The 26780-nt window shown below is 43.5% G+C and overlaps 3 protein-coding genes across 4 annotated transcripts in view; 1 reads left to right on the top strand and 2 right to left on the bottom strand.

Annotated features, from left to right (window-relative positions):
- The window catches only part of LOC120017836 (testican-2-like), a 70282-nt gene extending 57380 nt beyond the window's left edge, over window positions 1-12902 (top strand). Inside the window, exons 7-11 of the mRNA XM_038960801.1 lie at window positions 77-221; window positions 3128-3333; window positions 4720-4782; window positions 9753-9890; window positions 12730-12902. Coding sequence (XP_038816729.1) covers window positions 77-221; window positions 3128-3333; window positions 4720-4782; window positions 9753-9890; window positions 12730-12866 — 689 coding nt within the window. The 3' untranslated portion in view covers window positions 12867-12902. The remainder of the gene's footprint in view (window positions 1-76; window positions 222-3127; window positions 3334-4719; window positions 4783-9752; window positions 9891-12729) is intronic.
- A 2601-nt stretch (window positions 12903-15503) lies between these two features.
- Window positions 15504-19025, bottom strand: tysnd1 (trypsin like peroxisomal matrix peptidase 1). The gene is made up of 5 exons (XM_038960700.1): window positions 18188-19025; window positions 17463-18061; window positions 16943-17073; window positions 16468-16653; window positions 15504-16162 (listed from the first exon to the last, which is right to left on the bottom strand). Exons 1-5 carry the CDS (start codon window positions 18668-18670, stop codon window positions 15960-15962), a joined length of 1602 nt encoding a protein of 533 aa, XP_038816628.1. The 5' UTR covers window positions 18671-19025; the 3' UTR covers window positions 15504-15959.
- Window positions 19026-19609: 584 nt separating this feature from the next.
- LOC120017741 (GTP-binding protein SAR1b-like) lies at window positions 19610-26469 on the bottom strand. Of its 2 annotated transcripts, none has more exons than XM_038960698.1 (7): window positions 26384-26469; window positions 24877-24949; window positions 24516-24635; window positions 24317-24382; window positions 24076-24179; window positions 21815-21946; window positions 19610-21250 (listed from the first exon to the last, which is right to left on the bottom strand). In XM_038960698.1, the coding sequence occupies exons 2-7, from the start codon at window positions 24932-24934 to the stop codon at window positions 21134-21136; spliced, it is 597 nt and encodes a 198-aa protein (XP_038816626.1). In that variant the 5' UTR covers window positions 24935-24949; window positions 26384-26469; the 3' UTR covers window positions 19610-21133. The 2 variants fall into 2 exon arrangements, with proteins under 2 accessions (XP_038816626.1, XP_038816627.1); XM_038960699.1 differs by lacking the exon at window positions 26384-26469 and adding an exon at window positions 25316-25442.
- Window positions 26470-26780: the final 311 nt, after the last annotated feature.

Below are 26780 nucleotides of genomic sequence, written 5' to 3'. Positions count from 1 at the left end.
TTCTCTCTCTCTCCCTATTTCTCTCTCTCTCCCTGTCCCTCTGTCTCTCTCCCCCCCCCCCCCCCCCCCCCCATAGAGAGTTGTACAGGGCAGGACCTGTCTGATCTGGGGGACAGGCTGAGGGATTGGTTCCAGCTGCTGCAGGGCAACGCCAAGCTGAACAACAACAGCAAGACTGGAGCCAGCAACACAGCAGGGGCTACCTCTGGATCAGGTAAGAGGTAGATGGTACAGGTTCAGAGTCTGTGATCTACCAGCAATACTCCCAGCTGAGACAGGTATACTCCTCTCCCCACTGCAGGTCGTGGTTCAAACTACGCTCCAACCCTTTAAAAGGTTATCCCACCTTCTCTGTCATTTCATAACTGTCTCAATAAAGTTAAGAGACAGTACAGTAGAGTTAGTATAAGGCCAGCACTGCATCAGGTAAGAGTTAAATAGGGCCAGCACTGCATCAGGTAAGAGTTAAATAGGGCCAGCACTGCATCAGGTAAGAGTTAAATAGGGCCAGCACTGCATCAGGTAAGAGTTCATTAAGGTCAGCACTGACTTGCCTAGTTAAATAAAGGTTAAATAAAAATAACATAAACAATAAAAATTAAGTAAGAGTTAAATAGGACCAGCACTGCATCAGGGAAGAGTTAAATAGGACCAGCACTGCATCAAGTAAGAGTTAAATAGGACCAGCACTGCATCAAGTAAGAGTTAAATAGGACCAGCACTGCATCAGGTAAGAGTTAAATAGGACCAGCACTGCATCAAGTAAGAGTTAAATAGGACCAGCACTGCATCAGGTAAGAGTTAAATAGGACCAGCACTGCATCAGGTAAGAGTTAAATAGGACCAGCACTGCATCAGGTAAGAGTTAAATAGGGCCAGCACTGCATCAGGTAAGAGTTAAATAGGGCCAGCACTGCATCAAGTAAGAGTTAAATAGGACCAGCACTGCATCAGGTAAGAGTTAAATAGGACCAGCACTGCATCAGGTAAGAGTTAAATAGGGCCAGCACTGCATCAAGTAAGAGTTAAATAGGGCCAGCACTGCATCAAGTAAGAGTTAAATAGGACCAGCACTGCATCAAGTAAGAGTTAAATAGGACCAGCACTGCATCAGGTAAGAGTTAAATAGGACCAGCACTGCATCAGGTAAGAGTTAAATAGGACCAGCACTGCATCAGGTAAGAGTTAAATAGGACCAGCACTGCATCAGGTAAGAGTTAAATAGGGCCAGCACTGCATCAAGTAAGAGTTAAATAGGACCAGCACTGCATCAGGTAAGAGTTAAATAGGACCAGCACTGCTTCAGGTAAGAGTTAAATAGGGCCAGCACTGCATCAAGTAAGAGTTAAATAGGGCCAGCACTGCATCAAGTAAGAGTTAAATAGGACCAGCACTGCATCAGGTAAGAGTTAAATAGGACCAGCACTGCATCAAGTAAGAGTTAAATAGGACCAGCACTGCATCAGGTAAGAGTTAAATAGGACCAGCACTGCATCAGGTAAGAGTTAAATAGGACCAGCACTGCATCAGGTAAGAGTTAAATAGGACCAGCACTGCATCAGGTAAGAGTTAAATAGGACCAGCACTGCATCAAGTAAGAGTTAAATAGGACCAGCACTGCATCAGGTAAGAGTTAAATAGGGCCAGCACTGCATCAAGTAAGAGTTAAATAGGGCCAGCACTGCATCAAGTAAGAGTTAAATAGGACCAGCACTGCATCAAGTAAGAGTTAAATAGGACCAGCACTGCATCAGGTAAGAGTTAAATAGGGCCAGCACTGCATCAGGTAAGAGTTCATTAAGGTCAGCACTGACTTGCCTAGTTAAATAAAGGTTAAATAAAAATAACATAAACAATAAAAAATAAGTAAGAGTTAAATAGGACCAGCACTGCATCAGGGAAGAGTTAAATAGGACCAGCACTGCATCAAGTAAGAGTTAAATAGGACCAGCACTGCATCAAGTAAGAGTTAAATAGGACCAGCACTGCATCAGGTAAGAGTTAAATAGGACCAGCACTGCATCAAGTAAGAGTTAAATAGGACCAGCACTGCATCAGGTAAGAGTTAAATAGGACCAGCACTGCATCAGGTAAGAGTTAAATAGGGCCAGCACTGCATCAGGTAAGAGTTAAATAGGGCCAGCACTGCATCAAGTAAGAGTTAAATAGGACCAGCACTGCATCAGGTAAGAGTTAAATAGGACCAGCACTGCATCAGGTAAGAGTTAAATAGGGCCAGCACTGCATCAAGTAAGAGTTAAATAGGGCCAGCACTGCATCAAGTAAGAGTTAAATAGGACCAGCACTGCATCAAGTAAGAGTTAAATAGGACCAGCACTGCATCAGGTAAGAGTTAAATAGGACCAGCACTGCATCAAGTAAGAGTTAAATAGGACCAGCACTGCATCAGGTAAGAGTTAAATAGGACCAGCACTGCTTCAGGTAAGAGTTAAATAGGGCCAGCACTGCATCAAGTAAGAGTTAAATAGGGCCAGCACTGCATCAAGTAAGAGTTAAATAGGACCAGCACTGCATCAAGTAAGAGTTAAATAGGACCAGCACTGCATCAAGTAAGAGTTAAATAGGACCAGCACTGCATCAGGTAAGAGTTAAATAGGACCAGCACTGCATCAGGTAAGAGTTAAATAGGACCAGCACTGCATCAGGTAAGAGTTAAATAGGACCAGCACTGCATCAGGTAAGAGTTAAATAGGGCCAGCACTGCATCAAGTAAGAGTTAAATAGGACCAGCACTGCATCAAGTAAGAGTTAAATAGGGCCAGCACTGCATCAGGTAAGAGTTAAATAGGGCCAGCACTGCATCAGGTAAGAGTTAAATAGGACCAGCACTGCATCAAGTAAGAGTTAAATAGGGCCAGCACTGCATCAGGTAAGAGTTAAATAGGGCCAGCACTGCATAAGGGAAAACTGTTATGAATATTTGATCTGTCTGTGTGGGTTATAACTCATTCCTCCTCTCCCCTTTTCACTGTGGGTGTGCGTGTGTATCTCAACATGTGTGTGCTTGCGTGTGTGTGTGTCTGAACATGTGTATGTTTGCCAGCTTGTGCGTGTGTCTCTATGTGTGTATCATATCTCCCTCTCTGTCTGTAGTCCTGGACAGGAGCGTCGTGGTCAGCTGTAAGGACTCTGTAGGCTGGATGTTCTCTAAGCTGGACACCAACAGTGATCTGTATCTGGACCAGGCCGAGCTGGCAGCCATTAACCTGGACAAGTATGAGGTCTGCATCCGATCCTTCTTCAACTCCTGTGACTCCTACAGGGACGGGAAGGTTTCTACAGCCGAGTGGTGCCTCTGCTTCTGGAGACAGAGTGAGTATACTGTGGGGAAACGTGTGCTTGTGTGTCCGTTGATGTGTCTCTCCTATCTCCCCTCTCTCTCTTCTCCCCTCTCTCTCTTCTCCCCCCTCTCGCTTCTCCCCTCTCTCGCTTCTCCCCTCTCTCTCTTCTCCCCTCTCTCTCTTCTCCCCCCTCTCTCTTCTCCCCCTCTCGCTTCTCCCCTCTCTCTCTTCTCCCTTCTCTCTCTTCTCCCCCCTCTTTCTTCTCCCCCCTCTCTCTTCTCCCCTCTCTCTCTTCTCCCCTCTCTCTCTTCTCCCCCCTCTTTCTTCTCCCCCCTCTCTCTTCTCCCCTCTCTCTCTTCTCCCCCCTCTCTCTTCTCCCCTCTCTCTCCTATCTCCCCTCTCTCTCTTCTCCCCTCTCTCTCTTCTCCCCCCTCTCTCTTCTCCCCTCTCTCTCTTCTCCCCTCTCTCTCTTCTCCCCCCTCCCCCCTCTCGCTTCTCCCCTCTCTCTCTTCTCCCCCCTCTTTCTTCTCCCCCCTCTCTCTTCTCCCCCCTCTCTCTTCTCCTAATCTCATCTCCTCTTCTCCCCCCTCTCTCTTCTCCTAATCTCATCTCCTCTTCTCCCCCCTCTCTCTTCTCCCCTCTCTCTCTTCTCCCCTCTCTCTATTCCCCTCTCTCTCTTCTCCTCTCTCTTCTCCTCTCTCTCTCTTCTCCCCCCTCTCGCTTCTCCCCTCTCTCTCTTCTCTCTTCTCTCCTCTCTCTGCTCTCCTCTCCTCTCTCCTCTCCCCTCTCTCTTCTCCCCTCTCTCTCCTCTCATCTCTATCCCCTCTCTCCCCTCTCGCAGTCCATCACTGTAAGTCTTCCCCCTAGTTGTTTTTAGTTGCCCAGTGGTGGGGAAATGGCCACAGTGGTGCAGTAACAACATCACTGTAGCTTGTTGCCAGGATGGTCCTCCCACAGCTCTCACAGATTGTGTCTGTCAGCCAAGCAGCCGGCCAGAAACTAGACAAGACCTGTGTTTACCACTGGACCCATGGCTGGAGCCACTGCATGCGTCCCAAATGGCACCATATGCCCTATATAGTGCACTACTTATGGCCAGAGCCCATGAAAGTAGTGTACTATATAGGGGATAGAGAGCCATTTTGGGTACAGTCTCAGTCTCTAGTCCAAATCCACTCCATAGCCTACAGAGGGAAGAATCTGACCTGAGAAACACAGTAGTTTGAAGTGGCATATAAATCATGTATCATTTCAATGGGAGATTTGTGTGAATGTTCGACAGATTTTCTACGCCTATCTGAATTTTCTACAATTTGGCCAGTTGTGTGTGTGTGTGTGTGTGTGTGTGTGTGTGTGTGTGTGTGTGCGTGTGTGTGTTGAAGTGATGTACTGAAGTGTTGGTGTGTTTCCTCCTCAGAGCCCCCCTGCCTGGCTGAGCTGGAGAGGATCCAAGTACAGGAGGGAGGCAAGAACAAACTGGGTATTAATTATGTGCTACATGTTCCTGCATGGTTGACATTTCCCAGACGTGCATGTGGGCTTTGAGTGAGCATACCCCTTACGGAATTTCACATGATCACGTGATGGCAGGTAACCTTGCGGTTAAGAGCGTTGGGCCAATAACTGAAAGGTCGTTGGTTTGAATCCCCGAGCTGACTAGGTGAAAAATCTGATGTGCCATTGAGCAAGGCACTTAACCCTAATTGCTCTGAATAAGTGCGTCTGCTAAAATGTTCATTTAATGTGATAACGTGAAATCATGTGGTTTGAATTTGCCCCAATGCAACATTATTTACATTAACCCTTTACACTCATGGAAATTGTCCTATATGGATAGGGATACATTTAAATGCTTCTTACAGAAGAAATATGAAAAGCACATGCATAACCATGGTAGTGATTAAAAGATAACAGTTTGGAGATAATGGGGAAATGTTTAGACCGAAGCTGAGTACACAACAGTTCACCTGACACTGGATCCAATCATTGATTTTCGCCGCATTTGTCAATAACAAAATGGGAAAATACTCTGGGATACATTCAGTAACATGATAAGACAAAAACATGGGACAGGAGCATGATAAGACAAAAACATGGGACAGGAGCATGATAAGACAAAAACATGGGACAGGAGCATGATAAGACAAAAACATGGGACAGGAGCATGATAAGACAAAAACATGGGACAGGAGCATGATAAGACAAAAACATGGGACAGGAGCATGATAAGACAAAAAAATGACAAGGGTCTGAGTGAGAGGGCTAACTGGTGTCTCCAAGTGGCTACACACCTCTCCAAAGTGTGTACAGTTCCTAAGTCATTTCAATGCACTTTTATGACCTCAGTCTTCAACTATAAGGTGCTTTTTTTGAGCTCTCTTAGCTGTGCCGTTGAGGAACTAGAGCAAGCACACTTGTAGTTGTTGTATTTGGAACACAGCCCTGCATCCCCACCATCACACAATTACTGTTGTTGTTTACGCAATCCAAAAAACAGTCCAATATAAATCACAATCTGTGTCAGGTGGGCATGATTTGAAACCTTGTTCTATTGCTTTCACAAGGCAATTCAGAGAAGCAGATTGTAATTTTGGTGTACATAGAATGGAGTCATGAGAGCATTCAGATGTGTGGTCTGTGGAAAATGTTCTTCACAACAGACAAACAGGCTCATTCTGTTGAGAACAACCCAGAGGGTATGAAGCCATGTCATCTAGTAACTGTACATCAAACATAGTGATCATAAACGTTGACACTGTATATCACATGACTTTTATGATATGGAATGTGAAGTACACATTTGGAGTCACGGGTGTTTGGCTTGTTTGTATGACATCATAGCTGTATTTATTATAATCCTCAACATCTCATCTTTCAAAATACATCGAGTCATCTTAATTTGCAGCATTTCCCTCACTCAGACTTAATTTTTCTGGCAAAAGTTGTCCAATTACCGGAAGGGATGGAGGACACTTCTTGTTGCACGGTGCTCAAGTTCAGAACATCTGTCAGTCAAAACCCATACAGAGCTGTGAAGCGGAGACCCTGAGCTCTAACGTCATGTATAACATGTTACTGTACAGCCACTACGTTCCAATTTAGGAGATTAATCTGCCATTTTCAACCAGTATACAGGTACGAGTGTAAAGTGTTAACACATATTTTTCACCTTATTCTGCATTTACTTAGATATAGAAGTCCTATGACATTCTATCCCAATTTCATCCCTTTTCTGTTCCTCAGTAGGATGCCGATAAAATAATGGTGCATATCTTATATTATAATAGCCTACAGATAGATGCTGATATATTCTAAGGTGTCAGGGCTTAAGTCTCCGTAACCTTGTAAAGGTGAACTAGTCCAGATTCATAGCACGTGTGTCCTTGTTCTCTAGTTATTAGCCAGACCCTTGGTGCAGCAGCAGCCGTAGGTGCAGCAGTAGTATGCTGACCATAGAATATTAGAATTTCATTGCTATTCTATTTCTATGGTGCTGTCTACACAGTTATTCCCTTCTATCCTATACCTTCTCAATGAATGGATTTTGTATTCATGGCTTATGACATTTGAAATTGTCTGCAGAAAACAAATGCTGCATACATACAGTATCATTTAAGCTATACTACACTTACACTGACTGTGATTAGGTATGATGGTTGGCCAGAACGTATAGCTTACTGGCTTATGTAAGTCCAATTAAGTATATATGATAACCTAAACACATCATCAATTCAAATGATTTTTAAATATGTATCTCTTAATTCAAAAGAATGAATGAAGCAAAACCATAATTCACAAATAGCCTGGTTCTCCAACAAAATGATATAAAATAATAAGCACCAAAGAAGGCAAATAACAACAAAAAAAGGACCTGAATGAACAATGCCGTAAGAACCTGGGCAGTGCTATGGTGAGGTGTGCCAGTTTAGACGTACTCTCTGTTCTCATAAGTGTTGCATAGCAGACATTTTCCAGTGTTGTTGAAGGTGGCGATGCCTCTCAGATACTCCTAAAGTGGTTTATTCTGGTAGTCCTCCACGAGTCGCTTCAACTCTTGCTGGCGGCTGCGCACGCAGGGCAACTTCCGTGGCTATAGAACACCAGCGAGTTCCTGCTCCCTCTGTAGTGACGTCCTATGATGTTGTAGTTGCAAGGCGTTGAGGAACTGGCAAATTGTGGTTTGTGTCACTGTGGTATCGGTAAGACGCCCCACAAATGACTGACACCAACCATCCCTTTGTGGCGTTATTGGTCTTCCCCATGTCCTTCAGGACAGTATCGTAGTAGTTCCACATTTCTGTAATCAAAAGAGAGAAACATGTTAGACACCCATTTGCTGTTGTCATCAACCTTGTTGCAATATTCCAGTGCTCTTCTTCGGCTTCTTTGACCCTTTCCCAACGGGCGCCCAATCCATGTGTCCTCAAAGTCAGCCACAAATGTCGACAACGCTGGGTCCTGAAAGACCAGAGTTTCCTCCATCTCCTTTAAACATCTCACCACATCCGCGGACGGGACAAATGCGAGCTTGTGGAGCATCTTGAGGGCAAAGTCGGGGTCGCTGCGGTACTTTGATGCCACCTCAGGACAGCGGGACAGTTGCCGTCTGAAGTGTGGTCCCAGATGGAAGAAGCAACCCCGGTTGCAGACCTCCGGGACACCTTCTTGAAGGCCTTCACGGGAGCTGCTGGCTCGAAGTCGGTCATGACGGATTCTGGATTCAGATCCGGATTCAATTCCTTCAGTGCCTGGAATGCACAACTGTATATAAAATAGTAGGCTGTTAGATTGCATTTTTTTAAATGAACTTAATTTATGCTTTTGAATGCATCACTCACTGAAATTAACGTTTTCCACTAGCATTGCTACGTTCTCCAAAAATGCTAGCCAGATTCGTATTCTGATTCTGGACCTTCCTAAATAGCTAGCTAACACAAATTGTAAAAACTGTTGGGAGGAAATATCCACAGCCCAGGGAAGTCAAAAATACGCTAAACTTCTAAAGAGTGAACTATCCCTTTAAAACAACATTAATATGCTAGTAAATGATTATCCCTAGGCCTACCTCAGACTTATCGGGCAGCATACTAATGGCTGCTACAAGCACAGCCTCCTGACGCATATCCCGTGAATATGTGAGCATCCCATGGATGGTGTACACCTGCTGGAATGGAGGTGGGACCTTCTTGAATGTTCCATTGGCAAACCATTGCTCACAGTCGCACAGGAATTCCAAGTTGTCTTTGGTTGTGAAGATCCAAATCCTGTCTGGGTCTGGCCCACTGTCGTGCTGAAGAAACAGCTCTCCACGATGCGTAGTATGGTAGATCTCAGGTATGACCAGGTTGGAGAGGGTTGCCGGGCCTCCCCCCCCGTCGTGCTCCTCATCTGAGGGATGACTGGATCCACTTCAAGAGTGACAGGATTGGGGAGAGTTGCAGGTCCAACCTGGTCACCACCAGCTGCCGTGCCATGGTTCCCAAGGACTGTAGCCGGAACCTGCGTCTGCTTGTCTTCTTTTGCCTGTGCCTCTGTATACTGATTTTTAAGTTATATTCCGAGGGCAAATAATGCCTGACAGCATCTGACATGGCCGGTGTAGCAGACTCCAAAACGTGCAGTGTGCTTTCCATGGTCTCCAAACTCCTCTTCTTCATGTTGTTCAGTACATGTCGGACTGCTATTTGCTTTCAGTCCGGGATGTGGTTGTGGTCTCCCAACAACCCCGTCAGTGAGGATGATGCAACCTCGGCACGAGTACGAATTGTACTCTGTACCTTTCCAGAAAGATTTGTTAGCCATATCTCGCTCTTTTCTGTAAGCGTAGCCCCAATGCACCAGGATTCTGTTTCCAAGCACAGAGGACAAACTTGGGTTCCATTGTAGCTCCTTCTTGGGGACCTCCTCAGAAAGGAAGGACTGCTGGGGAAAAGGGTGATCTATTTGTACAAAATCTTGGGGTTATTAGCATTCCAGTGATTTGCAGGTCTATTGTTGGACTATCAAGATCCAAAACTGCAGTTCCTTCTACAGTCATGTGACAATTAGCTTTTTTCCCTATCTTCTAATACAAACCACTAAATATTTTCTTAAATTATTCAAACCATAGGATAATTAATAGTCTGTAATACAAACACTAATTATTTTAACTGTAACAGAGTAGGCTATGATAATTTAACATCACATCACAAACAACAACCTGTACCCCCGCACATTGACTCGGTACTGATACCCCCTGTATATAGCCTCGTTATTGTTATTTTATTGTGTTACTTTAGTTTATTTAGTAAATATTTTCTTAACTCTATTTGTTGAACTGCATTGTTGGTTCAGGGCTTGAAAGTAAACATTTCACGGCAAATGTGACAAATAACATTTTATTTGATATATGTATTCTATCTAAAAACGTATGTGTGCCTCCATATGTAAAATCCTCTTTGTGTGTGTTAGGCTTGTTTATCCCTAGCTGTAATGAGGATGGATACTACAGGAAGCTGCAGTGTGATCAGGCCAGGGGAGAATGCTGGTGTGTCGACCAACAGGGAGGGGAACTAGCCAGCTCCAGAATCCATGGCAACCCAGACTGTGGTAAGAGACAATCAGGGTTCAATTTCTGAAACCCCCTGGCACACACTCAGTATAGAACACAACTCACATACTTAGTAGGCTACAGACCACCACACACAATCAGTATTGATACCCATACACAGTCTGTACTCCAACACATAATATATATTTTTTTAACATTTGAGTAATTTAGCAGACGCTCTTATCCAGAACGACTTACAGTAATTCGCAGTGTTGTGTTCGAGATCACCTAAAGCGAGACTGATTCAAGACCAAGACCGGAGCAAATCGAGTCCAAGTCAATATCAAGACTGGGAGGGGGACAAGGGGTCTGAAACCGAATCAAGACCGAGACCAGAACAGTGAGAGTCCAATTCAAGACCATGTTGTCATTTTGTAAAATCCCCACCATAATAAGAGTTCAACATGTCCAGTATTTCTGTGTTCATATTTCAGAACAACATATGGATTATTTAGACATTTCAGAATGGTGAAAAAATGCATGCTGAGGGAAAATAGAGCCACTATTACTAACCCAAACACAGTGGGGAACTATGAGGGCCATCTATGCCTTCAGAGAAAGCTAAGGATTTATAAATAATAATAATAACAATGATCATTTTTATGACATTATTATTTTCAATGACGTTCTGATTTAATCCCTTGTTTTTGTTGGAAACGGTTAAAACTGAAAAGAAAAAAAGATCCAATCAGGATGTTTCTTTGGTCTTCTCTGGGGAGATAAATCTAGCTAGCTAAGTCAGCCATTGGTTAGGCCATCAGATAGATAGAAGGCATCTGCCATTCAACTGTTTAAGAGCAACATTTTGGAGTGACAGTGGAATAAACCAATCTGATTTAGACTTGTAATGGGTGGGACCGTTTTTACAAAAAACATATGGAAACTTCTGCCTTCTCAAAATCCAACGGGTCGCAGTAGTTCTCCCACGGTCTATCTAGCAATCTTTTGTTGTATACACCTCACACACGTGTTTATGGGCTTTAAAAAAAATAAGACACCTGTACCATGTCAGATATAGAGTTGAAATGTATTCCATTTTTAATTTGCATCCCAATATTACACTTTATATACATCACAGAAGACTGAAATATAACAAAACTGTTTGACATAGAAACACTGGATTTTCATCTGTTTAAAATATATATATATTTATTAATTATGAAATAATATTAATAACATTCCACCCATGAGGCGAAAGAGGGCACTTTTGTTAATTGACTGCAGGAAAGGGTTGTTTCAAATTATCATCTGGAGAGTGGAACTGTGTTTTTGGTAATAATAATGTATAATTTTTTTTGCTTTTGCTCAATCTGATTGGGTGGGCCTGGAAGGGCCTGGCTCCCCGGTGGGTGGGACTCATCCTTACCTGATGCAAACAGCTCATGATGGCTTAATTGCACATCACAAATAGCCTACTAACCAAGACTTCGGACCAAACTTTTTCAATACCTGGTTTGCACACACATTATTTTTTTTTATATTTTATTTTTTATTATCCCATTTTCTCCCCAATTTTCGTGGTATCCAATCGCTAGTAATTACTATCTTGTCTCATCGCTACAACTCCCGTACGGGCTCGGGAGAGACGAAGGTCGAAAGCCATGCGTCATCCGAAGCACAACCCAACCAAGCCGCACTGCTTCTTAACACAGCGCGCCTCCAACCCGGAAGCCAGCCGCACCAATGTGTCGGAGGAAACACCGTGTACCTGGCCCCCTTGGTTAGCGCGCACTGCGCCCGGCCCGCCACAGGAGTCGCTGGAGCGCGATGAGACAAGGATATCCCTACCGGCCAAACCCTCCCTAACCCGGACGACGCTATGCCAATTGTGCGTCGCCCCACGGACCTCCCGGTCGCGGCCGGCTGCGACAGAGCCTGGGCGCGAACCCAGAGACTCTGGTGGCGCAGCTAGCACTGCGATGCAGTGCCCTAGACCACTGCGCCACCCGGGAGGCCCAATGCATACACATTATTGCCTGAGACTCCCGAGTGGCGCAGCATCTCAGTGCAAGAGGCGTCACTACAGTCCCTGGTTCAAATCCAGGCAGTATCACAACCGGCTGTGATTGGAAGTCCCATAGGCTGGCGCACAATTGGCCCAGCGTTGTCTGGGTTTGGCCGGGGTAGGCCGTCATTGTAAATAAGAATTTGTTCTTAACTGACTTGCCTAGTTAAATAAAGGTTCAATTAAAAATGTATAGTTAGCATTTACTGGTAGATATAAGTTGAAACGTCTTTCCCGGCTACCGATGATGTTCTTCTGTGAGCTGCTCCATGCCAAAACCAGTGGTGAGCTGCGCGCTCTTGCTGCCTGCAGATGATATTCCGCTACTTTGTGCATGATTTCTCTATTGTACTACATAATGGCTAATTGGGGCGGCAGGTAGCCTAGTGGTTAAAAGTGTTGGGCCAGTAGCCGAAAGGTCACTGGTTTGAATCCCCAAGCCGACTAGCTGAAAAATCGGTTGATGTGCCCTTGACCAAGGCACTTATCCTCAATTGCTCCTGTAAGTCGCTCTGGATAAGAGCATCTGCTAAATTATGAAAATTATTAAGTCATGCACCTCCACTACTTTGATATGCATCAGTGGGGATTAAGAAGTGAGTATATGCAGTGCCACATTCAAGTCAGGGATAATTTGCATTCTAAAGAACCGCTTGTCGCTGAGAGAAAAGTATTTCAAGATAAAATGGTTGTCTGGCTGGACGGAACCTGCTGTTGATTAGAATGGTTCCTGCGGCAGGGTTCAGAAACAGCCATTAAAACACAGACAAAGTCAAACGCATGCCCTTTAGTTCACCTCTCTCTCTCTCACTCTCTCTCTCACTCTTCTCCAGATGAGGCGGTGGCATATTCAGGTGATTTTGGCAGTGGGGTCGGATGGGAGGATGAGGAAGATAAAGAAGCGGAGGAGAATGCCGAGGAGGAGGAAGGAGAGGTGGGAGAGGCAGATGATGAAGGATATATTTGGTGAAGAAAACAATGAAGTCTAGCTAGTCCAACATTACTACCGGAGCATCTCAACTTCTCTCTTACACACACACACACACACACACACACACACACACACACACACACACACACACACACACACACACACACACACACACACACACACACACACACACACACACACACACACACACACACACACACACACAAATAATGATCCTGAAAACCTGAAGAGATGGACACAATTGAAAAAACACAGTCAGAACAACACTAAATCAATCTAAGGGAGGGGACGGTGGGGGGTTGGAGAGGTAGGGGGGTGTCGGTGGGGGGTTGGAGAAGAGGGGGACGGTGGGGGGTTGGAGAAGAGGAGGAGGTGTGGGGTTGGAGAAGAGGGGTGGGGACGGTGGGGGGTTGGAGAAGAGGAGGGATGGGGGCGGTGCGGTGGGGGGTTGGAGAAGAGGGGGACGGTGGGGGGTTGGAGAAGAGGAGGAGGTGTGGGGTTGGAGAAGAGGGGTGGGGACGGTGGGGGGTTGGAGAAGAGGAGGGATGGGGGCGGTGCGGTGGGGGGTTGGAGAAGAGGAGGGGTGGGGGGTTGGAGAGGAGGTGGGGACGGTTGGTGGTTGGAGAAGAGGTGTGGATGGTGGGGGGTTGGAGAGGATGGGACGGACGGTGGGGGGTTGGAGAAGAGGTGGGGATGGTGGGGGGTTTGGAGAGAAGGAGGGGTGTGGGGGGTTGGAGAAGAGGAGGGGTGGGGTTGGAGAAGAGGAGAGGTGGGGGGTTGGAGAAGAGGAGGTGGGGGGTTGGAGGTGGGGACGGTGGGGGGTTGGGTGGTTGGAGGAGGGGTGACAATGTGGGATATCAATAACTAGAAACTGTGGTCTGACAAGTCAGGAGATGTGTCCTAAATTCTTGTGAATATGTTTCTTTTTTCTGTTGTATGTGCAAGACAACTTTCTCCTGGAGAAGTTTTTAGCAGCTGAACATTTAAAGTTAAAGGCAGGAAGCAGCTGGAGGTTATGTGCTCATGTTAGGAACTGGAGATGCTTTTGGGTGCTTCTCAATTAGTCAAAAGTGGCTTCCTACCATTGGCTCCTATCCTTAATTTCCTTCTTTCGCTGCACTGATATGAAAGAACTGGACAGATAAAAGCCCATTTCCTTCAGGCTTTTGCTTACTGTTTTCACCAACCCAGTGCTTTCAAATTAGTGCAGAAGGAGAGGAGATGAGGAGAGGAATCCACTTTATACTCATTGTATTTCTATTGCATAATTGAACTATCCCCCATTCCATCCCGTATGCTTCAGCTCATCTATGACAGTAGTTCTCTGTCTCATCAAGTCTAGTAAAATAAAGTTTCTCACTCTACACTCCTAAATGTGAATAAGTGTGTCTGAAGACAGATTTGCGACTATTATTATTATTAGTCCTGTATTGCTAATGCCTTGAGATACTGGCAGACAGTACTGCTTGATTGACAAGTGTCCATTGTATCATCTGTGGATCAACATTGTGTTTAATAATAAAATACATTGGTTCTATGTGGCCCTACCAGGCCACCATACTCCTCTGTCATACGGTCTTCTCCTTAATCTTGGTTTCCCAGAAGTAGAATTCTTGCGAAGTTGTCACTTGCCATTTACACGTGAATCTGTCGGCGAGCAATTATCCTCTCCTTGGTCTTTTGTCCACTCTGGACTGTTGTGTCCAGCAGTTCAGTTCACTTCCATTCCTCCTAACCTTTTTCTGAGGCTTACATCTATAGGAGGCTAGCAAACAACCGTGGCGCTTTATGTTGTCATAGGTTTAGTATGAGCCTTCAAAGCTTTCTAAACCCTGTTAAACTCTACAGCCGTGCAATGTAATTTTTCAAATGGAAAAGTAATCAATCCCTTTTAATCATATTTCTACCATGATGGAATCCGGGATATAAATTTAAAGGTCATTTGAGTAAACCGAAAAATGCGGCGTTCACCGTGAATGCAGTCTATGCTAACGCAGGAACATTGCCTTTAAATTGCTATCACGCTGAACTTCCGCAATACGGATTTAGAGCCCTAATAAAGTGTTACCTCAAAGCGTCTACAACAGGTTCAAATACTATTTGAAATCTTTCAAAAACGTTGAATATTTGCTCCAGCCTACCTTGCGTGCCAGATGGACTATTCTATTGGTTCACTGCATCGGGGAAGCTCAATAAAGCTCAGCCAAAGTATTTGCAATTGGTACTTGAACCCAGGTCTGACATCTATAAACTCCTCTCTCTGAGTGCAAGGGAGAGAATAACAGATGTCTTGACAGCTTTTTCCTCTGAGCTACCCAAAGGGACCAATCAGTCTGTGCAACATCAGATTTCTCCTCCCATCCCGCCTGGCCGGGAGCAACTTCACCAGCTGTAAATCTGACACTTAAGGGGGTCCATGCAATGGTTTTAATTTTATGATGCTTTACTGTAATAGTAGGAATTTATCCTCAAGTTGGGTACAGTATGAAAACAGAGAAGATGACATTGTGGAAAACACTGAAGGTACTAATCTGTAGAGATAGTATCTAAAGCTTTATGTGCTCTCATGCTGTGAAGACTCACTATAGCTCATTTTATAAGATAAGTACCTGTGTGTATGACATTGGGGGAAAAAACAAGATGGGTCATTATCAATCCTATCATATAAGATCTTTATTGTCCGAGAACAATCAATCTGTTACACAAGAAGGAAGTGTCAGTGGCTCAGACAGTAGTATGAATGAATCATGTATGTACTAAAATCAACCCATTTCAAATACCAGTACTTCAGAGATGGAACGTTAGTCAGCTCTGGTCCACTCTTCGTCGTGGTAATCACGTTACCATATCATGGTGGTATTGTAAGATTGAGGAGAGACAAGACTAGTCTGGCTGACGCGCGACCCACGTGACTACACAGCGAGCTGAGACTCACGGTCAAGGACTTAGAAAGGCTGGTGTTAGCAAGCCTAAGACATGACGTGATGGTAGATAAACGTTCTCACATTTCAAACTGATATTAGTAGCACCTTAAAACAAGGTCATAGAAAAGTGAAAAAGTTATTGCCTGACAGAAGTTAGTCTTTGTAAGTACTCTGTGTGTGTAATTAGTCACAGTTTGCTCTGAGCAGTCTGTAGCCTCCACACCCTCCTGACTCCCTCATCGGTCGTATCCAAGTCCCGGAACACACCAATGTCGCCCTCCTGGGCGTATCTCCGTAGCAACGGTTCCAAGACAGTCATTGGGACACTGAAGTTCAGGTGAGGGTAGGTCACCTTGGCAGAAAAGTCTCTGGTGTTACTGGAAACCAGACCTGGAATACAATAAGGACAATCAGCCATGAGGTTTGGGTTAGAGAGAAGGGTCTGAAATGTGGCATTAGACACAGTACTGTTAATGAATGGCTGTCCTGTCATTTTCTATGGTCAACCAGTGCCCCCCACTTAAAAAAACAGTATCACTCTTTCAAAATCTGCAGTTGCAGGCTTCTGTTCCAGCCACAGCTGTTCATCAGGGCCTTGACCCTGAATCAGGTGTTTTAGAGCAGGGCTGGAACTAAAGCCTACAAACCCAGTAGCTCTCCAAGAGTAGGGTTGGCTAACTCCATCCATGGCTTACCTAACAGCTCTCCTGATCCTGCCCGCACCACAGCGCCTCCGCTGGCCCCTGCCTGCACTGCAGCAGTTGTCTGCAGCATGACAGCCTGGCTATGACAGCCGATAGCCCTGGACAGGATGCCACTGGTCAGAGAGGGACCACAACGCTGGCCGAAAGCTCCGTAACCCACCACCACCACGTCCTCACCTACGGACCGACACGAGGAGACATCTCAAACGGCACCCTATCCCCTTCGAGATCATTTCAATATCTCAATCACATTTAGTTTATAAAGACATTTTACATCCAAGGTTTTTACAGTAACCCGGCTTAGTAGACCAATCAGAAGCACAATGGCAAGATGAGGTTTCCTCCTTTCAGGCAGTTTTAGAAGAACCAGACTCAGAGGAAAGGCCCATCCTCCACAGGCTGTCCTCTTGTGAAGAAAGAAAGAGTACACATAGTGGAGTTAGTGTGACAGTGACATCATGCCTACCTGGTGTAAACGATGTGGCCAAGCGTGACACGACTACCTCCGGGGGAAGGTGTCTTAGCTGCACCACGGCTACATCATAGGGAGACGATGCCTTGGTGGAGTACAGGACATCACTCACCACGGCATGAAACCTATGGGGAGGAAGAAAGGAATGTAAGTGACAGAGCCTTCACGTTGATCTGTATAATGTTGTGTGGACTACTTTCATCTTCATGCTGGTATGGAATAAATGTTACTTTTTTATGTTTGCCCTGGATTTCTCTTGTATACCAGCTTAAGTGAAACTTGAACCAACAACCCTGTATCTCCCGTACCAGGAAGGACATGACCTCTTGGCAGAGGTTGCACTACACTTGCATACACGGGAGCTTCAGCATTAATGAACTTCCTATGAGATGCATACAGAATAGTAACCATTATTGGTGTTGAATCTTCAAAATCACTGAATGTTATGCGAGATGCAGATAGGTCAGGTGAGTAAAATGGCAGCATGGTCCCTGTCATTGGTGTTGAATCTTACCTGTCATTGGTGTTGAATCTCAAGGTGACAACAGGTTTTCCATTGACAACATGTCGACAGGTGACCACCAGCCGAGGACTAACCAGAACCCCAGAGCCCCAGAATTGTCCAGCGTCTACTAAGGCCACTGTGGGGTACATCTGAGTTTCAGTTTCACTCTGTAAGGCTAGAAAGAAGTCTGTGGATTCCTGTATGTGGTGGATCTCTTGGTGTGAATTGCAAATATTCACACACTGTGTGATGTTCCTCAGAATCATCTGGAGCGAGCACACAAGCGTCAGCCCAATCCACTCACTGGCTTTCCAGCACAAGGGGGACACGATCAAACCGACGAGGAGCGGTCGGTCTCCATGGGGCACAAAAAGCCCCCCTCCCTCTGTACCGGGCAGGCAGCGGGCATCAGTGAGAATGAGAGCGTTACCTTCCCCGGACAGGTTACTGATGATACCCTTGCTTAGTGTGCCCATGAAGAGATCGGGGCAGAAGGCGCCGAAGGGAGAGCCGCAGGCGAGGACCGCGCATCCTTTCCGGAGAGTGGAGCTGGTCGCCCATGGTATGGTTCCAACGTTGACGTTTGACGCTTTGGCCAAGGCTGGTACCTTTGTTGTTGTTGTATGAAAAGACAAAATACAGATTTATACTATCAGCATTAAATGGTAAGAATGGAAATACTGTAAAGAAAACACATGACTACAAGCGGGTTACACATTCCAACTGTCTGGTACCTTGAGTACAGCAAACCAGCTCAGAAACTCTGAATCCCTAACCATCTCTGCATCGTCATCCTCCTCCCCACCGTAAAAACTCCACTTATCAGACGCTTTGAAGATCTTCTCGAAAGCACTCTTGAACTCCAAACAGTTGGCGAGCATCAGCAGCTGTGCTGTCGCTTGGTGCTGATGCCGCGAGGTGCTGTTGCTCTCCGCGACGGTGCATGACTGGTATGCGCATTGGTTTGTGTCCAAATCTCGCTGTTCATGGAAGTTTAGGCTAATTTTGAGTTTTCCACTGAAACTGTCTGGTAGCAGGAACTGGTGATCTGAAGAGAAAGCGTCCTTGTCATTCATAAAGCGAGAAAAGATAAGACCATTGCAGAGCACGAGACTAGTCTGTGAGTTCAGGATGACTCCACTACAACTTACAGGTTTCTGATCGGAAAAATACTCAGACACCGTGACCACGCAACACATTTTTTCTGTCGACTCCATTTCGTTGTCAGTAGCTGGGGTGTAAAACGAGAGTTTCTATTGGTCAAATGCAGGTAGGTCTCTCCCCGTGTCGTTCCGTTTAAGACACGTTTTGCAAAAGAATAGGCGTAATAAATACACCCCCTGTATAACTAGCTAACATGAACTTTGTGCCAATGAAGCTAATCGACTTCCACCTACCAGGAAAAAAAGTGAGTTTAAAAGTACGACAACATATTCAAAAACCTTATGATGCTGATGGCGTTGCAGAATGACATCCAGAAATATCTATCATATCCTATCATCCAACAGGCAAAATATATATGAGTACTACTTTAACACAAACAAACAATATTATTACGATCTCGACCTTGTTGATGTGCACGCTACTTCCGAATCTCCTCTCATTGGACCAGAAGGAAAAGGGGGTGTAATGATAGCTTGAATCGTTACGTGATTGGCTTTCGCTTCTCCAGCTGTTTCCGGTTTCATTGGCTAGTGCTTGGTGGTCTACTGTCACGAGCGTCAACTCAGAATAATGCTGCGTATAACAACAGATGAATAGCTACGGAAACAACCAATGTTGCCAAATTAATTGCTTTACTGTTTGCCAAATCTACATGATAAAGATGTGTAATTTTGCGCCGTCCAGCACTATATAGGCCGTCATTGTAAATATGAATTTGTTCTTAATTGACTTGCCTAGTAAAATAAAAAATAGTATAGTGTGCACCTGTTATGAAACAGTGTCGGTCCTGTCCCTGACTGTATGACAAATTTCAAAGTTTGTCCAGTAACATTTCATACTATAGGAAAGGAATAACTTAGTGGGCAGTATTAGACCATCATTGAGGCAATTCCAATATCATAAATTGTAGTCCAAGGAGAACCAACAGTAAATGTGTCATAGATCATGGATTGTAGAACATAAAATGCAAAAAAATAAAAATCACTCTGTAATGGATTGTCCAAAATATTTATTTTGTTAAGAGGGCATGCAGAATAATTTCACATTATTTACAAAAAGGATAAAAAGTACCCTCTATCTATTGCACTCACATATTGTGTATTTCCTACAAAGCCTATATTCTTCAGTACCACACAAGTACCCTCATATTATAGCTATTAGCAGCCAATAATCACCAAGTACTTATTTTACAGTAACAAAAACCATCGATACAGTAGGTACGTACTGGTAGTTGAAATGACATACATCGTCTGTGACTGACAACGTGGTTGTAATAAAACCCTGGTATTACAAAATACTGCACCTTTGTATTACAAACAAGCATTAATAAATAAAAAGTGATAATGCACTTGTAGTCACATTCATGGCATCAGTTGGTAGTGATTCAACTTGAATTGATCGATCAAAAACATTCATTTGACAACTTTGTCCTCATTGGTAAAATACTCCAGCTGTGCTTGATTGAGCTTGCCTGTTGCAATGGAACCAACAGAAAAGTCCCAGAAGTACAAAGTGTTTGAAATATTTTGAATAGTATTTGAACCCAGGCCTATATTACGTGGAAGGCAACATCAGCAATGGCGAAAAGACAACGCGGAACTGTTACACCAATAAGCACTCCTCTGTAATCAAATGCCACCGATTGAAAAATAAACCAGGGTTACGAACTGGTTCAAAGCGATGGCATGTCCTACCCTATAAGTGTAGAGGTAACGTCGCCGAACATAGAGGGGATTCCCTAACTAACTTAATCATATTAATAAGAATAATATGGTTTGACAGACATGAGGTATCCTTCAAAATGTTCACCACCAGTAAGTAACCGATAATATATAATTGAAAACTACGAAATGTGTAAACTACGAAATGTGTAAACTACGAAATCTTGGGTTTGCAGGTTGATACTTGGCTTAGACAAGGAAGTTTGAATTCACTACATAGGGCTCAGACTACCAATTATCAATTGGTTCAACTGTTAGAGGGTTATCAAACAATCACTAGGCCTGCATATTTCAATTAGCGCAGTGTTTCCCCAACAGCAAATATTTTTTATTGTAGCCCCAAACAAACAAACCAGAATTGATTCAACTTGTCAATTTATCATCAAGCCCTCTGAGTTGAATGAGGTGTGCTTATCCGGGGCTACAACGAAAAATACTGAAAGTTTAACAATAAAAGTCCATTTTTCTTAGAAATATATTTACTTACTGAGGGCACACTCAAATGCAAAAATTTCAATAAATCTAGAATGCTAGCAGTTGATAGCTTTTCCAGCAGGTAGATGTGTGAGGCCTGTACTCTTGTACTCCACATCTACAAAACAGTTGATAAACAAATACTCTTCCTTTTCACACTACTGAGCCTTGCTGGCCTGCATTACACATCAATCATAGTTACTGGAACCATGCTGGAAAGGACAATTAGAAAACAAATGATGTAGCCCACCCAGTAAGGTTCAGGTTAGCTCTATCGTGTGAATCAGGCAAAAAATAAATAAGATGGGAGTGATATATAGATCAGTCAATGTACTGTGAGAGCCAGCGGAAACCATCTCCATATCCCTGTCTCTTCAGAACACTGCACATGAAGATCTCCATGGGCCTCAGGTTCAGCTCCTTCAGTGACACATTACCCTGAACAGAGAAACACACGCAGACAGAAGAGACAAGTAAAGATGAACCTCCATTCCAACCTTTTCCTTTGCGTTGCAGTGAATGCGAGACTACAGAGTTAGCATAATAAACTACCATAATTAAGTGGATGCTAACTGTACTTTAAATATAAATTTGTCATCCTAATCTAGTCATTGTCAAGACTAGACCCCTCTGCCTAACTCTGTAGGCCACCACCTTGAATTGGTTTCATCGGATGTCAGTTTCTCTGGAAGCTGCTGCTTTAGAGGGTAAACCATGTGGGGTGCATTTAACAGTAAGCCTCTCTCCTCCTGCAGGTTGGCATTTATTGTAATGAATCTTGATCTGGAGGCAGCTCTGCAGAGTCATCACTAGCTATCACAGCCACAAAGTTATCAAACCTAATCCTAACCTTAAATTAAGACTAGAAAGCACATTTTTGTTTTCATGAATTTTTACTATGTTGCCAATTTTGACTTTGCAGCTGGGCCATCTAGCGGAAATCTCTCAGTTCTGCCTCCAGGGGAAGAATCGTGACAAACATCGACCTGCTCTCCTCCCTACCTTTCCAGTAGTGTGTCCAATGAGCCCGAACATCCCTCTGAGTGCGTCTTCACTGATGGCTTCTGGACGGTCGATCTTATTCCCCAGGATAAGTACAGGCACGTTGGAGATGGTGTCGTCTGTTAACAGCGCCTGGAAAGAGAGTGTAGAGTGCCAGTTTAATGCCCCGCTCATCAGTGAAAAGCAACGGTGTATTGGTTAGCATTTAGCCATACAATATCTACTGGGTGTAGGATAGGCTGCTTATTTACAGTTTTTCCCAATGGTTAACACATGTTTGCTGAAACTAAATCTCAGGTACACAAAACTCTAACCACAAAACAGTTAGCCATCTTCTCCAAACCCCACAGACATCTTGCAAAATGAAACACAGCAATCAAAATCATGTAATCCCTGCTCAAAATGAAACTGCATACAAATGAGACACACACATCAAATTAATCTAATTTAGTGACAACCAAGATCACACCAATGTGACATATTCAAAACAATACTATCAGAACCTATTTCAGTGTAAAGACTTAAGTTTTTGTAGTTATATTGTTTGTGTTTACTCAAACAAGAAAGGAACACAAATGCAGGATGCGGGCTATGGTTGATAAGCTCACTCTGATGTTATGAAAGATGGCAGGGTTTTCAATCATCTGTTGTTGGATTTCCCACAGTCTTTTAGCATTATTTTCAGCTACCATTTGCACAATGGCAGCCTCCTTTTAGTCTGTAAATAGACGCGTTCTACCAACGTGGTGGTCGTCTTTCAGTTCTTGATAATGGAATTTATATGTTTAAATTAATGATTAGAATATTCCACCCTGAAACCATATAATTGTATGAAATTGATTAGAATCATAAAATTATATTCTGATGATGTGTGTAGTTTGTCAGAATTAGGTTAAAACAATGTATCTGTATAGTGGAAAAACCCAGACTGTCTGAGCAAGGCGTAGCTCAGGATTTGAACTTGTATTGGGGGGGGGGGCGAAGAAAGATACCGAGAACAGTTAGACTGTGTTTGAACCCACCTGGCAGGAACTGAGAACTTAGGAGGACAGGGAGGATTTCTCAAGGTTTCTCTAATCTCGGGGGAATGGAACAGCCGGCTTGATAGTGATAAACAGTGGATACAACTCACCTACTGTTCGTGTGTATGTATGTGCGTATGATATCTACTGTTTGTGTGGAAGTATGTGCGCCGCTATAAAATGGATGTCTTTGTATTGTGGACTTCAGAGTGCTCTCGTGAATAAACATTTGACTATTGTAGGCTGGGCCTCTGTCTGTTTTCATTTCAACCAGTATCTTACAAATTCTGGGTTGCAGACTGATTAGTTAATTGAAGTTCAGTTTATGAACATTGAGAACATAATTCTCTTAACAGTTCTACAAAAACAAAATTGCATACAGTACAGTAAACACTACAGTAATACAGTATACAAGATAAACATGTTACAAAGTAGTATTGCTCCCAATTTCATACATACTGTAATACATTAAACATTTACTTTGTTTCCCCTTTCAGTATGTATTGAAATCTACAGTCTTCACTGCTTTATGTTGTACTACTGTCAAGTAGTAAAAGTAGTAGATCCAATGTCTGCAGTACATACTGTACCTATTCTCATTTTGAAACATCCAGATGATGGATGCTACGGTGAAGCAGCTCAGATTGGGCTGCACTCTCTGCCCAGCCTCTCTCAAGGTCAAACCATGGTTGACCACATGGTCCACCACAGTTGCCAGAATTTCATCAGATATTACTCTCTTTGTTCTTAGTCTTCCTCCACCTCTACCTCTACCTCTACCTCTCTCTGCCAAGTTTGCTTCCATTGTTCTCCAAACACAGGAGTACTCACCTGTGGCCTTTTCATCCATACCAAAAGGTCTGATTGCAAAGTGAACATTTAGTGTTCGCACATGTGAAGAGTGAATGTGATCAATTGGTAATTTACCGTAGCTTGTTGAACAGTGTTGCTTTTCATTTGCACACAGGAGATTTTATTTGTGAAGATTGTGCCAAAGGTAGAGAATTGTGTGTTGTGTTTGGCCAAATGTTTGTTATAGAATTGCAATCTGAGTGTAAAGCAAAACATGCCAGTAGTATTGCAGATTTGGTGTATAGTTCTGCTAAATGAGTTACAGGTTTGGTTCATTGTGCCTCATGGGCCAGTTTTAGTGTGTAAACAATTGGGAAAAACTGTAATACTACTATTTGTATTCTTTGTGGAATTGTTTTTTTTGGGGGGGGGCGATGACTTACGTACATCCAGTTCAATTTTGGCTTCTTGTAGTCTCTCATGGTCTGCCGAATCCACCATGTAGACTATACCATTTATAGCTGGGAGGTAGTTCTTCCAGATTCTCCTGGCTGTGAGTGAAAATCAAAGCAGTTTCATTGTTCACAAGTGACCTGTCACTGCCACTTAAGCCTCAGTATCACCTGAAGGTTTCAAGACTTAACCATTAGAGAAAGCACAGTGTGCATACAGTTTGAGTTCTGTGTACCTTGTGTGTGACCACCAAGATCAAATGTTGTGAATGTCATCCCAGCAATGGTCAGCTCTTCTGATGCTGTTGGACAGAGGCAGACAAATAGACTAGTTGAGGAACCACCAGATAAGGGTCATTCGATGAGCACACTTAAGACAACAACAGACAGCCATAAGTAAGTAAGCAAGGTGTCTGAACATCCTCCATGTCTTACTGGGGTGTAGTGTTGGCACATGCTGTCCCAGTCGGTCATCTCTGAGCATGTGCAGTAGCGTTGTTTTCCCAGCATTGTCCAAACCAAGGAACACCAGCTTCCCAGACTTCTTATATAAACCTAGAGGGAGAGACAAGAATAGAGACAGTTTATTTACCACCAGATGTAATGTAGTAAAATATGCTGATGAAAATATGACATGGGATTGAATACCGGATCTGACCATATTATGAAACAACGCAGTTATTGGTAGAGCATGAGTGTCAAAATACAGGTACACTCAGAAATAAAGTCTCAATCTTCAGTAAGTAATTCATTTTTCTCCAGTAGTTAGTTTTAATGGTTTACATTTTAACTGTACCTAGTAACTGCAGCACACCACTGAGGCCTCTGTAGATCCAGTTAAATATAAAGGACATGTCTGTTGTCTTCACCTGAAACAGAATGGTTAGAGGTTTTAAACAGCTTTTTTCCTGCAATCTAGAGCCATGATCATTATGCGTAAATCTATGCAGAAAACATATGCATATTTTTTTTTACATATCTAAGCACACGTCTTGATGGTTCTGGTGGTTCTTTTTTTTAGGAAACTAAATATGCATCTCTGCTAAAATCTGGTTAACAGATTGAAAGGAATGAGTATGAAATAAGTGTAACAGAGAATACCCTCCACACACATGATAAAATACAATTTTGTAGTGAAAATCACAAATCACACAACGCAATAGACCTAGTCATGGCTATTTAACCTCCAATACTGAAGCTCATTTGTTCAAACTTTTTTCCCAACCCCGGATTACCTCTTTGGTATGTGTGAACTGCTCGGAGTTGTTGTGCCAAGGCGAGAAAAGTGTAATAATAAGTGGAAAATAATAAATCCACCACAAACTGTAGGTTGGCAACTGTAGCCCGTTCACACTAACAGGGAGCTGGCTAACTGATCGAGAGGTATTCATGTCTCCAGAGACCCGACCTGGGAACCCCAGGGTCCAAAATTCCAACTTTTCCCTCTGGTCTGGGTCAGGTCTCATGTCTATGTAATGACAGCTGATAGACCTGAGTGGACCCGACCACGGCTCTGCATAGCTTATAGCATATTTATTTTACGCTAATAAAGGTTCATTTATTGACTTATAGAAGGCTTAGCCAACATATAAATATCTATTTGTTAACCAGAAGAGTAACTTGGCTGATTAACATGATTTGTTTTGTCAATCGGGTCTAGGTCTGGTTGTCGTCAAGCCCGGGTCAGATTGTCCTCGGTCATTTCAGGTCCAACTTTTTGGACACGAGAAGACCTCTAAACTGATCATAGTACTCAGACTATTTTTATGAACAAGTTGTGGCTACAGATGACATTTGATACGTCCGGGGCTGTCATGGCGCACCTGTCACTTTCTTGACAGTGTCTACTAACTTGCTGTGTGAATATTATAAAAGTGACCTTACAGGAATGCAAAAACGAATTCAAGAGTTAACCTATAGCTGCCCAGCTATAATAAAATACACGGTTATTGAGTAAGATTGGTAATTTTATTGACTAAAGACGTGCTATACATTATAACTGAAATTGTTACAATGGAACTGGCTAATTATACAGTATCCTAGCTATACTGTTGTTGACACCATATTGCAATTCGGTCTGTGACTGAAAAGTTGCAACATCAGAGTTGCTGAATTAAACATCAATATGAAGTTAAACAACAAACCGAGTAGGCTAGGCTGAATAGTTCGCAATTAAAACAGCCCACTCCCAAATGATGAAACTCAAAACATGCTAGCCTGATTTTATGATAAACAAATATCTACTAGATATTGATTTTCATGTAACTATGTAACTACTGAAGGTAAACATTTCAATAATTTACCTTGTGTCAGTGGTTCTAACACTCCGTACTGTTACTTTTGGTCCAGGCTTTCTCCGTGGATGACAGGTCTAAATTTGACAGTTCACCGGAAATGCGTAAGAACTGGGGGGGTCACGTGTCAAAATACGATCCCATACATTTCTGTAATTAGATTCTGAGACAAAGAACTCAATCTCAAATCAAAACACAGTTGATATTTTTCAAATAGAAAAATACATATGCCATCTCGAATGAGAATTTATAGTCGCACGGACAACCATGTAGGGAATTACATAATTCGGAAGCACGCTGTGCTATAGAAAATTGCCGCTAGATGGCAGTATAGTGTATTTCAACATCAGTACAGTATGCGACTGTTCTAGCAAAGTGTAACCAAATCAACCCTCATCTACATAAT

This window comes from Salvelinus namaycush, chromosome 22, assembly GCF_016432855.1.
Source record: "Salvelinus namaycush isolate Seneca chromosome 22, SaNama_1.0, whole genome shotgun sequence".
Lineage (NCBI taxonomy): Eukaryota > Metazoa > Chordata > Actinopteri > Salmoniformes > Salmonidae > Salvelinus > Salvelinus namaycush.
The sequence above is the reverse complement of the archived record's forward strand: the minus strand, read 5'-3'. Positions and strand labels throughout refer to the sequence as shown.

Coding starts and splice junctions, on each gene's coding strand:
- tysnd1 (XM_038960700.1), bottom strand. CDS start 18,670: ATGGAGTCGACAGAAAAAATGTGTTGCGTGGTCACGGTGTCTGAGTAT. Junction 17,074..17,462: donor AGATTCAACACCAATGACAG/GTAAGATTCAAC, acceptor TCCTCCCCATAG/GTTTCATGCCGTGGTGAGTG. Junction 16,654..16,942: donor GGCCACATCGTTTACACCAG/GTAGGCATGATG, acceptor GTCGGTCCGTAG/GTGAGGACGTGGTGGTGGTG.
- LOC120017741 (XM_038960698.1), bottom strand. CDS start 24,934: ATGTCCTTTATATTTAACTGGATCTACAGAGGCCTCAGTGGTGTGCTG. Junction 24,383..24,515: donor TGTGCCAACACTACACCCCA/GTAAGACATGGA, acceptor TCTGTCCAACAG/CATCAGAAGAGCTGACCATT. Junction 21,251..21,814: donor TTGGACACACTACTGGAAAG/GTAGGGAGGAGA, acceptor TTCTCTGTTCAG/GGTAATGTGTCACTGAAGGA.